The sequence below is a fragment of the Bison bison genome, unplaced genomic scaffold (genome assembly GCF_000754665.1).
Source record: "Bison bison bison isolate TAMUID 2011002044 unplaced genomic scaffold, Bison_UMD1.0 scf7180017864472, whole genome shotgun sequence".
NCBI classification, from domain to species: domain Eukaryota; kingdom Metazoa; phylum Chordata; class Mammalia; order Artiodactyla; family Bovidae; genus Bison; species Bison bison.
The window spans coordinates 9405503-9417607 of record NW_011495033.1 but is presented as its reverse complement, the minus strand read 5'-3'; the positions used below and the strand labels follow the sequence as shown (position 1 = coordinate 9417607).

At 42.3% G+C, this 12105-nt stretch overlaps 1 protein-coding gene across 2 annotated transcripts in view; it reads right to left on the bottom strand.

Annotated features, from left to right (window-relative positions):
• The window catches only part of AP2B1 (adaptor-related protein complex 2, beta 1 subunit), a 110386-nt gene that overhangs the window by 13436 nt on the left and 84845 nt on the right, over positions 1-12105 (bottom strand). For both annotated transcript variants that reach the window (XM_010861507.1, XM_010861508.1), the window contains 2 exons: positions 1078-1162; positions 73-159 (listed from right to left, as the gene is read on the bottom strand). In XM_010861507.1, the coding sequence (XP_010859809.1) occupies positions 73-159; positions 1078-1162 (172 nt within the window). The remainder of the gene's footprint in view (positions 1-72; positions 160-1077; positions 1163-12105) is intronic.

Sequence of the window (12105 nt, the reverse complement as noted above, 5' to 3'; positions counted from 1 at the left end):
AGAGAAGACAGAATTTTCAACTATCTAACTGAATATACTAAGATGAAAATGGAAGTTAGAGTTATCACTCACCAGCATTTAAATGACATTCCTTAATCTGAAACTGAAGCTCATTTTCATTGGGAATATCCTTCCATGTTGCAAGGAAGACCTGGCGCTCTGTGGGGGAAGCAGAGGTAAAGGCTGGGTGTGCACAATCTGGCAACAGTCTGACATCTGAGCCCTCGTACCATTTCCCCTTTGGCGTGCTGGCTCCAGCAGTGCAGCCAGTGGCAGTCTGAGACGAGCCAGTGCTTAGCTATGCACCAGTGCTGCGCTCCAGGTTAATTAATCCCTCATGAGTCGCACTAAGATACACTGGGAAAGACTTTAGGCTTGTTTTGGCTCCACAGTTTTCCTATTTAGGTGACTCTGGGTAAGTCTTTTGACCTTTCTGATCCTTAATTCCATCATATATTATACCTGCTATACTACCCAAAGAGTTATTGTAAGAATCAAACCAATAAAATGCCAATACAACTTAATATGTATCAATATAAGCTAGTTTTATTAGCTGGTGGTTTCCTAAGTAAGGGAAGAGAGAAATATCAACCACCACATGGGGAGTACTAACAATTTATTATAAATCACTGAATTCGTATCTTGAGACAGTAAGAACTCAGGACAGGGCTAAGTGCTAAAACCTGCACATATTATCTCAAGTCATTACAAAAAACTATTTTTGCTTTGTAAACGTGGAAACTGAAACTCAAAAAAACTAAGCATCTCGCTATAGTCACAAAGCTAACAAATAGCCAAGCTGAGATTTCAATCCACATCTACTTGTCACCAAGCCATTTACTGTCTGCTGTGGTGACTGGCTTATTCAGACAGTGGGCATTGTGATTTAAAGACCAACAGCACAGCAAGATCAACTGTGACTCAGGCAAATACATAATCAGCAGTTATCAGAGCTTTAGAATAGCCATCCCCCATTTTTTTAAACCTCAAGATAAACTGAACTTCTGGGGATACGCTCCACCTGGCGTTCAGAGGAAGGGCGAAGGTATATTTGGCAGGACAGGAGGACACACTTACCCATTTTGCCATCTTCTACAAAAAGCACGTTGAGTGGGATGAGGCAGCTGAAGTAGAAGACATCAATATTGTTTTTCACAGCCACCTGCCAGGAAAGTAGGAAGGGAAAATTAGGACATCATAAGAAGGCAGGTAGGAGGGAAAGAACAGTTACTGTCTAGAAATATACCATCCAATTTCCTCCCTCTTTAGGCAGTACAGGAAACCCCAAATTAAGACACACCAGCCCATACACTGGAAAGTATGCCCCTACCTACTCCACGATCAGAGCACCATCGATCGACAACCTGCAACTCTGCCCACTCCATGAGGGATAAATTCAAGGCAAATATTCTATGCCTGTAATAGTCTACTCAGTTATTTTAGTAGTTGCTGTTGCTATCACTAAGTACCTGTATTAACAGGTATTTCTAATCCTCATTATAACTCATGATATCCTCATTATAACTATCCCAAACAAAGTAGTAAATGGTACTCCCCTCTCATTTTCCTGATGAAGAACTGAAAGATTAAGTAACATTCAGGGCCACATTGCAAGCACACAGAAAAACCAGGATTCAAATGCAAATTTGACTCTACAGTGATTTTTCTCTCTCCATAATAACTGGTGTCATAATGCCCTTACCTTTTTTCTGACATGAGTTTTAAAGTGCTTTCTTACTTCCTAAGTCATATGGCTATAAAAGTTTGGGTCAAACACTCGTAAATTTGATGACTCTAAGGCAAAGCCTTTGAGTGAATGAAGAAATGAGTTTTCTTCTCACAACACAAACTTCTGGATGTGCACAGGCTGTGATTCTACCGTGGCCTGCTCAATCCAGCAGAAGCTACTTATATATATATATATTTTAAGCTACAATACATATAATACTTGTGTTTAGGGGCAATACTGTTGGTTGCCCCATTCAGAAACACCATTCAGAAAATCTGCCTAAACTGAGGCAGATTGTAAGAAGCAAATATGTATGAGGGGAGACATAGGAGAAAAACTGCTTGAAACCATGCTTCCCACTGGTTTCTGTCACTGGTGATTTTCCTATCTATGCTCTTAGTGCCACAGAAAAATATTTCTCTGGGTGAGTTTTACAATCAGTAACCATGACTATTTCTCTTTAAAAAAATAAAGGTAAAAAGTGCTTATCTAGCACCACCATTCTCCTCCCACCTTCTTGGGGGCAAGCATGTCTACACTTATCAACTCATCTTCTCCACCTTAAACAGTAACTTTATTTCATCCTCCATAATTTGGTTTGGGTGTATCTACTTGATATCTTTCTACTCCTTCCCAGAAGAATTTATCAAGTTACTTTCCTTGAAACTTGGGCATTGAAACTTTCAGTTACCAACCTCTAGGAGTTTCTAATCTCTATCACATAATCTGATGCCCAAAATGCTGGGACAGCAGGAGTCCCCAAAAGCTTGAGTCTGGTGAATGCAACCAGAGTAACTAACCTCAGGAAAGAGGGACCTTGACACTCTTTAAGATGTACTAGAGCATCACTTCAAAAAGATTATACCAGCTGCAGGTCTCCGGGAAAGATGTATTTTCTAATTCATCTGGTACTCAGCAGTTAAGAGAAGGGGAACTCTTTACTGCAAATAAGGGCACCAAGAACACCTTGAGGGAGTGCCAGGCCCTGAAAAGGGCATTCAGAAGTGCAAACTGGAGGTGGTACAAGTGGGCTCGTGTGGGTTATATGTCCTCCAGGAGATAATATTAATGATTCTTAACCAAAGACTTATATTAGAATCATCTGGAGAGATTTTTCAAAACAGAATCTTCGACTCCATCCTGTATTTAAAAAACAAACAAATAAACCAATTTCTGGGACCTGGCACACCTATTTTTTGAAAAAGTTTCTAAGAAGACTAACCAGACAAGTAATTAATTTAGAACAATGTTACCTAGGAAGTCCGCTTGAGCGTATAAATAGCCTGTGCTTCTTAGGGAATCCTTAAACCAACTGGAGCCCTTTAACCATGGAAAAGATGTGAAAGCTCTTCTAGGTCAGCAGTGCTAAACCATTCTGCCCTGAGGACCCTTTTGACAAACATATAAAACTCATGCAATGTTTCCACCAAAACTTTAGGGGTTTCAGGAGACCCTAAAGCCTATCCCTGGGTTTCTGCTCTAGATAAATTATCTGAGAAGCTGGCACACCCAAATTGGTGGCAGCAGACACAGTGGTTTTGAACATGGACTCAGGGACCAGACCAGACCACTTGACCATGCTGACTGTTCCTTACTAGCTGTGTGACCCGAGGCAGGAGTACTCAGCTCAGTCTCTTGCCTAAAGAACAGAGATAACCACAGCACTGAATGCATGGGGTCGTTATGAGGCAAGTTAATATTTGCAGAGCACTTAGAACGGTGCCTGACTTACAGTTAAGTACTGTGAACAAATGTTTCCTAAAGAAAAGTTCCCTCTTCTTTCACCATTTTCTGCTGTACACTTTACTCAGAATTTTTCATAATTAAGATAACCACATTAGACTTACCTGAATCTTTCACATGCTCAAATGTAGTATTACAACTATGCTAATGAGAGATATCAGGAGAGATTTTTAAAGAAAGGCTTACTGGGAAACTGTTAGTTTAATGATTCCTCTTGCGACTGTGCTCCTGGTCAAACGTCATCTTCTTATAGGATCAACGCACAGAGCATTCCTTGGAAGAAGTGGTTCATCTCTATTACATTAGCTCTTCAAAATCTGCATTTTGCTGCTCTCAAACTTTTCCTCTTTTGTAGAGTAAAACATAGCCTGTAAAATGCAGGCTAGAACTGCATTTATTTCAGACGTACATGGTTCCCCTGGATGTGGCCCCTGCCTATGTCTCTAGTCCATTTCCTTAACGTCAAGCATATCAAAATAACTTCCTGCTCTCCAAACACTAATGTTGTTCTTTCTGCTTAATATGTTCTTTTCCTAAAGCTTTATCTGTCTGGAAAATATCTATTTAATCTGAAGATTTAGTTCAAGCTTGACAAGGATTTTTCAGGAAGGTTCTAACTCCCCTCCATCGCACCCACACCATGAACTTCCACTGTAGCATAAATAAGCATTTATCTATGCCTCACCCACAAAACACGGTCTCTTGCTCATGCAGGGGCTCTAATCTTCACTCACATCCCAGTGACTCAATAAATACTTGTTCCCTTTGATTAAAGGGAAGAAGTTGACCAAATGGAATGAAACACTGGTTTCTCAACCTTTTTTTTTTAAACCTCCCTATCACTCATAGGCAAACATCCTTTCACCACTCACACGGCCCACTGGGCACAGGGACACACGACAGGGCAAGGCTGGGGCAACAGGGCGACACGTGGGCTCACCTGGTTCCAAGTCACTGAACATAGCATGTAGGTGTGGGGCAAGAGTAACACAGGTGGGAGACAAAACCCAAAGAATACGAGTCTCTAAGAATATGCCAATAACTCTTCAGGAGTCCAGGCCAAAAAAAGAATCAAGGAAAACACAGTATGAAGCCAGTTCAATTTTAACCCAGATGGCGGCTACTCTGAAATAGAACTGAGTAAACCTTATAGTATGATATTGATTGCTTCAGAGGGAGAAAGGGGAGTTCTTTGTTTTCTTATTTTGAAATTCACTATCCCAACAGGTACACAGCAGAAAGACTTAATCCAGACAAGCTGAAGAAGTACCTTCTAAGAGCTTTCACAGTGATGTCTAGCCTGCCTATGGCAAATCAATTATCACATACATATCCAACTGCCTACTTAGTATCTTCACCTGGATAACTAACAGATACCTCAAAATGAACATGCCCCAAACCAAATTCTTGATCTCCTCTCCTCATCCCTAAATGGAACCTCCTGCTGACTTTCCAAACCCAGTAAACGAAATACTGCAAGGCTTTCTATGGTGTCTCTGCTTCTGCACTCGTCTTCCCCACCTTCAACACCTAACTTCCCAGCCTCTTCTCAACACACCATCAGAGTGATCTTAAAATGTAGGTCAGTTCATAGATATCTCCGTGTTTGAGCCTCCAATGATTACCCAAAATTATAACTGCCTATGGTCAGATGCCTGTTACCTCTCTGCTGTCACATGCTGGGACTCTCGCGTCAGCCATGGGAGCCAGCTGCTGTGCCTTGCACACACCAGGCATGCTCCTATCTCATAACCTTTTGTGTTTCTTCTGTCTGAAATTCTCTCCCACCAGAAATCTGCAATGTTTATTCTGGCCTCCTTTAGGTCTTTGCTTTAATCAAGCATTATCTTCTTATGTAGGTCTTCCATGACCAACGTATTTATGAAATCATACCACCCAATCTCCACCTCCAGGACTCCCTAGCTCAAGCTCTGCTTTTTCTCCCATTGCTCTTATCTGTCACACATTTTTACTGATTTGTTGGTGCACTGCCTGTCCCTGTGCCACATAACACACCTCCAGTAAAACGCAAGTTCCACAAGGTAGGGGATTTTTGTCTCTTGTTACTACTTTCTTCTCAGTTTCTGAAACAGTGACTGGCACAGAGTAAAGGCTCAGTTAAGAATAATGACTGTAAAATACATGGCTCTAAGTTCCTGACGGCCACTGGGCTTGGACAAGACATGAACCTGGACTAAAGTTTCCAAAAGGACAGTACTTCTTAAGTTTTTCCCAGTGTACCTCCTTTAACAGAGGAAGAAAGAATGGACATATATACTGGGGTGGAGGTAGGGGTAAGGATCAGGATTAGGGGCACAGTATGAAGTAGCCCATAAGAACAAAATTTCTTTGAACTTCCTTGCTATCCCATAATGAATCCAAGTGTTTTAATATGAAATGTGCTTCTTCACTTATCTGTAAACAAAACTGATGCTCCAGAGAATACACGTGTATTCTTCAGCCTCAAGTACTTCTTAACAAGGTGGTTTTAAACACTGTGGGTCACGACCAATTGGTGATTCTTAAAATTTGTTTAGTGGGACGTAACTGGCATAAAAAAATATAATAGAAGGGACTTCCCTAGAGGGCCAGTGGTTAAGACTCATGCTTCTACTTCAGGGGACGTGAGTTCGATTCCTGGTCGAAGAAATTCTGCATAGTGTGGCCAAATAAGTAATAGAATAGAAAATGTCATAGTGTATCTCACTAAGAGTAAGTAATGGCTCCTGAAACTGTTTTAGTTTTATGTACCGTATGTGTGAATACACTATGCAAAATGTACCTCTTATGTAAGCTGCAGCCAAAATCTATAAAAGCCCTAAATATTCACTCAGCAAATGATAAAGCAAGCAGTGAGGAACTGGGCTCAGTGAGCTTAGGAACAGGGTGCACACCTCAGTTTCTGCTCTGAGGATGCCTAAAGCAGATCCCAGATGGTACCAAGAACCAAATTACTTAAATCCTGTGTTCCTCTGGTCTGCCACGAGCAACATGGGGACACAACAATATTTACTTGCTTCTCAGGGACATCAATAGGAAGAACAAAAAGAAGTGATTATGAGGCACTTGGAAAACACAAAAGTGGGCTAGAAACGCTTAATAATAATAATGAGTTTTACAAGTTACTTTCAGTGGCTGCTGGGGAAAGAGCAGCCTGACAGCTTCAGCCTGTAACCAGCAATTAGTTTCTCTCCATAGTATAGAAAGCCTGCTGCAGGGGCTGCGGCCCCTTTCTGGCGGCACAGCTGGAGATGAGCAGGCTGAATTAATATTCTAACCTTGTTCCAGTGCGCTCAAAAGTGCTATAAAAAGGTACGAGATGAACTCGGTCTGAACTCTGGCAAATGGGGCCTCTACCTACACCTCTCCCCACAGATCACCACAGGAGGCACTGCCACAAGAAAATTCAAGGCAAGCGGTACACAGCTCACCTTTGAGAGTGTATCATCTACTCTGCTGTGACGTCACTTGTGACCTTTCCCAGTCTCTGAGGAATTTTTTCCCCCTTTTTTCTTCCTCTCTATTTAGCTTTGAGAGAGATTATCTGCAGGCTGGTCGAACCAAGGACCAGGCAGTGACGCCAACCTTCACCAGTTGTCTGAGGAATGATGATTCAGATGTGTTTTAAGCACCACACTATATAGTAACAGAGCCTAGAGGAATGGCTCTGAGTGACAGGATTTTAATGACACTGCCTCCAACTGTGTGATATGTCATCTGAGACTCAAGCAGAAGAGGCTCTCTGCTAGCTGCTGGAGTTAAATCGACCTGCAGTGCTGCATTCCCAGTCAATGTGAAAAAATACCTATCATTTTTAGTTTAAATATGGTCTTCCACTTCAAATCCTACTGACCAATAAACTACCTGAGACCTTTCAGAGACATCCTGACAAAACAGGTCTATCTATAATATTTGACAGTGTCTGAATAGAGTTAAAAATATAGCAGGAATAGGCATGCAACTCACCATGCGTGTGTGCTAAGTCACTTCACTTGTGATCAACTCTTTGCGACCCTATGGACTGTGGCCCTCCTGGCTCCTCTGCCCATGGGGATTCTCCAGGCAATAATACTGGAGTACGTTGCCATACCCTTCTCCAGGGGATCTTCCTGACCCAGGGATCGAACCTGCCATCTCCTATGTCTCCTGCACTGCAGGTGGCTTCTTTACCACTAGTGCCACCATCCACCATAGAAAATAGCAATTTACTTTCCTCCAATGCTAATTACATTTTAACTTGAAGAAGCATCTTTAGTTTACTTCCAAGGCTAAGATTCAACCAAGAACTCTCTATTTTTTTTTTCCTAGTGCACCCAATAGATCAGATGGATGGTATGGCAGTTGAACAGCCCTCAAAGAGTGCCTATCTGCTGTTTATGATAGATAAAAGCCATACCTGTTTACTTTCACTGTTAAGAGTATGTGGCCAGTAGAGTCCTTTACAGGGAAAATTTGACAGGTTCCACTCGTCCCAATAAAAGCAGTAGCTTCAAAACCCTAATTTCTTGGGCAACAACTTGCACTTCAGCATTTGATATTTCCAAGGCTAACTAATGTCTATCTGTACCTCTTTACAGAATAGAGGCTTTCAGAATAGAAGGGAAAGCTCTGAAGAGACCCCCGGATGATCTCTTAAACTATAAATCTTCTAGTGGTATTCATAGTACTGGGTTTTAGAATGGGAATGAGAACCTAAGAAACAACCTCTCTTAGCGAGTCTTGTTTTTGAAAGGTGCTACTGCTGCTGCTGCTAAGTCGCTTCGGTCGTGTCCGACACTGTGTGACCCCATAGACGGCAGCCCACCAGGCTCCTCTGTCCCTGGGATTCTCCAGGCACGAATACTGGAGTGGGGTGCCATTTCCTTCTTCAGTGGATGCATGCTAAGTTGCTTCAGTCGTGCCCAACTCCGTGCGACCCCATGGAGAGCAGCCCACCAGGCTCCTCTGTCCACGGGACTCTCAGGCAAGAATACTGGAATGTGTTGCCATTTCCTTCTCCTTTTGAAAGGTGAGGAGAAACCAAAAGCTACTAAAGCTGATGCAGCTCTGCCTCCTCCTGGAGTCCCCATTCTGTCACGCAATCTGCTCAATCTCAGTCTCAGAAACCTCCCACATAGTTTACACCATGAACTGGGGTGTAGGCAGATTAAATCGCCAGAACACCAAAGAGAAGATTAAGATGTAAAGAGGTATAGACAGACATTAGTTTAGAAGACTCTCAGATTAAACTGGTAAAAACTGGGCTTCCCTGGTGGCTCAATGGTAAAGAATCCACCTGTCAATGCAGGAGACGGGTTCTCCTGCATTCCTGATTCAGAAAGATCCCACGTGCCATGGAGCAACTAAGCCACATCTATTGAGTCCAAGCTCTAGAGCCTGGGAATTGAAACGCCTAAGCCCACATGCTGCAGCCACTGAAGCCTGCGCGCCCTTGAGTCTGTGCTCCACAAGACAACACAATGAAAAGCCCGTGGATGGAACAGAGTAGCCCCGGCTTGCCACAAGCCCGTGCAAAGCAATGAAGACAGCCGAAAATAAGTAAATAAATAATATATATTAAAACAAGCCAACAAAAAGCTGTTAAAAACCTCTGATTTAGGCAGGAGTAAATCAGAATGATGGTCTCCAAAAGCTGTATACACTAGAAGAACCCCAAAGTACAGTAGGGTTTGAACTACTGGAATCAAATTCGGTAATTCTCTGCAACTTAAGTTAGACTCTCAAGTACTGCTTCAGAAAAAAAAAAAAAAGGCATTCCCGTCTCCTTCAAAGCCATTTGGAAAAAAGTAGAAAGGTCACAATTTTCATGAAAGACTGCCTCTGTGGAGGGACTCTTTCAAGAAGCTTCTTTTCGAAGTCCACCCAAAGCCACCACTAAAGCCAGCTGAACTACAGAGTTAGGTTGAACTCAAACCCTTCAACTCTCAAGACAACCTCCAGTGCCAGCATGTGACACCTCATCCATCCCAAAGTGAATTTCAGTTTAGGATTTCCAATCTTTTTACTGCTTACCTCCGAACTGATAAACAACCACCCCCATTCCCCCAAAAGCAAATTCTTCTGATAGCACATGCAGAAAAATCTGGAATTGGGACGTGCTAGACCATTACCTTTAAAAATTTTTTTCCCTTTTTCAAAGGCAAAAGTTAGACTGTTTTGAGTATTATTTGAAAAGAACTATTTTCTGAAAGCAAAGAATGAACGATGAGATTCATCCACGGGCCAAAGACATCCCTCTCTGCCCTTCCTTTCAAAGTGTGCCTCCTTATCACTTTACTTCCTTCCATCAGAATTAGGAAACAGGCTTTTTTCCTGGTCTCCCAGAAAGGTTTGCTTAGCTCCATTTCCTGTCAGATATCTGAACGATTCTGCTTTTCCCTGGGGCTTGAGCAGTTACAGAGCATCCTCAAGTTTTCAAAGTTATTCTGAGAATATTATACAAATAATTTGATGGTATTAGGATAATGGTTTAATAGTTGTGTGGTAACAATTTTATTTTGAAGTGGCACAAAAACATAGGTTAGTAACAGAAAAAGTTCCCTAAACGTTAGAACAGTCATATGTTCTATTATCCTAGTTATCACCAGTCCTGGAAATAAGGTCCATTAATGTGCTGTGCCTTTTGAAATTATCAATGAACAGAGTAAAGAAAGCAGTAGCTTCTAATGTTTGTCTGCCCACTAGAGAGAAAAATGAATTTGTGATTGTAGACCTCAGATTAAACCACGACATGACCCATCCAGGTAAAAAGGTATTAAAGGAGCAGTGGGAGGACTGCAAGGCCACTAAGAAACAAGAGGCAGAGAGTGTGTTTAGGGACACCGTTTGCTATGATGAGGAGATGGCCTTGCTAAGTCTGGTTCAAGAACTGGAGGCACCAGATACTTGTAAACACTTTCTTAAATGAAAGCAAAAAGATTCATTCAACAACAAATATTTATTAAACACCCACTGTGTGCCAGGCATTGTTCCAGGCACTGGGGAATAAGTTATGAAGGAAAAAAAAACTAAGACAAAAACTGTTGCCCTTTTGAAGTCTGTGTTCCTGTCAGGAAGCGCTGGGTTAGGGGGTGACGGGTGGGAGGGAGAGAGGCAAAAATGAATTAAGTACAATAAACAGTATTTAAAATGGATAAGTGCTCTGAGGGTCGGGGGAGAATAAGGAAAAAGGGGATCAAGAATACTGGGAGTAGAGTGAGGTGGCCTTATCAGAAAGGTGCTGTTTTACCAAAAGCCTGAAGGAGGCAATGAGTCAAGCAGACACGACAATTGGGAGAAGGAACATCCCACACGTGGGAAACAGCCAATTCCAAGGCCCTGAGGTAGCAGCATACCGGTCAGTCTGAGGATCCACTAGGAAGCCAGTGTGGCCAAGTGGAGTGAGGGGAGAAGTAGCAGATGAAGTCAATGAGGTAGGGAGCAGGTGGAAGACATGGTTGGATCATACAGGGACTTGGGGACCACTGTTAGGACTTGGGCTTTTCTGCTTGGAAAGAATACCAATGCAAGCTCTTCTACACTAGTGATGTAAACACGTGTCTAACAGGGCACCGGCACAGCAAGAATTAAGCAACCATTACAACTCTGCTAGGACCTGTGGAGAGGGTCACTGGCAGCTGTGTGCCTCACAGGGACCACTGGGTCAAGGGAAAATGATGCTAAGATATACTGCATCTGTTCCTGCTCCAGGTAGCTTCCTTATTATTAGTTTTACATGTTAGGCAAAATAAATCAGAAAACTCACAGCAAAGGTAATTTGATCTCTTTTCTGTCAATACAGAACCAACCTGCCATGCTATACTGATCAATTTGGTTACCACCCAGAAACCTTTATCACAAGCCCCAGATGCCCTCCTCCTCCAGCAGTCTTCGACAGAATTACTCTCTACAGTTTCAGATGCCAGAAACAGCCAACAGTATTTTCAGAGGCCTTTCAGTCTTTCCAACAGGTAAGTTCCCCAAACCCAAGGTCTTACCTTAAACAGATTCTGCCCAACCTACACAGACTCTAACCCTAAAAGCAGGATCTCTTTTAGCCTTTACAGCTCTGTGTACCTTGCTATGATGGGCTGATGTGCCCATGACTGCAGCTGTTGCACTACTGAATACTATTTACCATTAAAAGGCATCATGATCTGTTTGCTATGCAGGGCTTACTGTTAAAACTTTAAAGTACATTTTGTACATACTGTACTGAACCACAAAATGGTGAAGAAAGGACTAATAAACTATCAGTTAAAGTTATTAGATATTCCACACCCCAGTCTGGTATGTCATGGGACTGAAGACACAAAGAAAACTCAACAGAAGAATAAACTTCAGTAATGAGAGTGAATGAACATTATTTTAAAATCCTGAGATGAAAGTGATCTAGAATCTAATCTAGGTTCTAGCCAGTTAGAAATCAAGAGGGTTCACAGGTGTGCCTATGAACTGTCTGCTGTATTACTTAACCTCAGCATAGACAAAAAGCAGACACAGGTGGCTGTCAGGTGACTGGGCAGATGGGTAGGCCATTGTGCAGAGACGCTATCTCTGGGCAGTTTTACCAGGGAATCAGGTCATATACAGAAGTGGCAGAAACTATTGTCAGAAACACAGCATGAGCTATGGAATGAGCTATGGATTTGAGA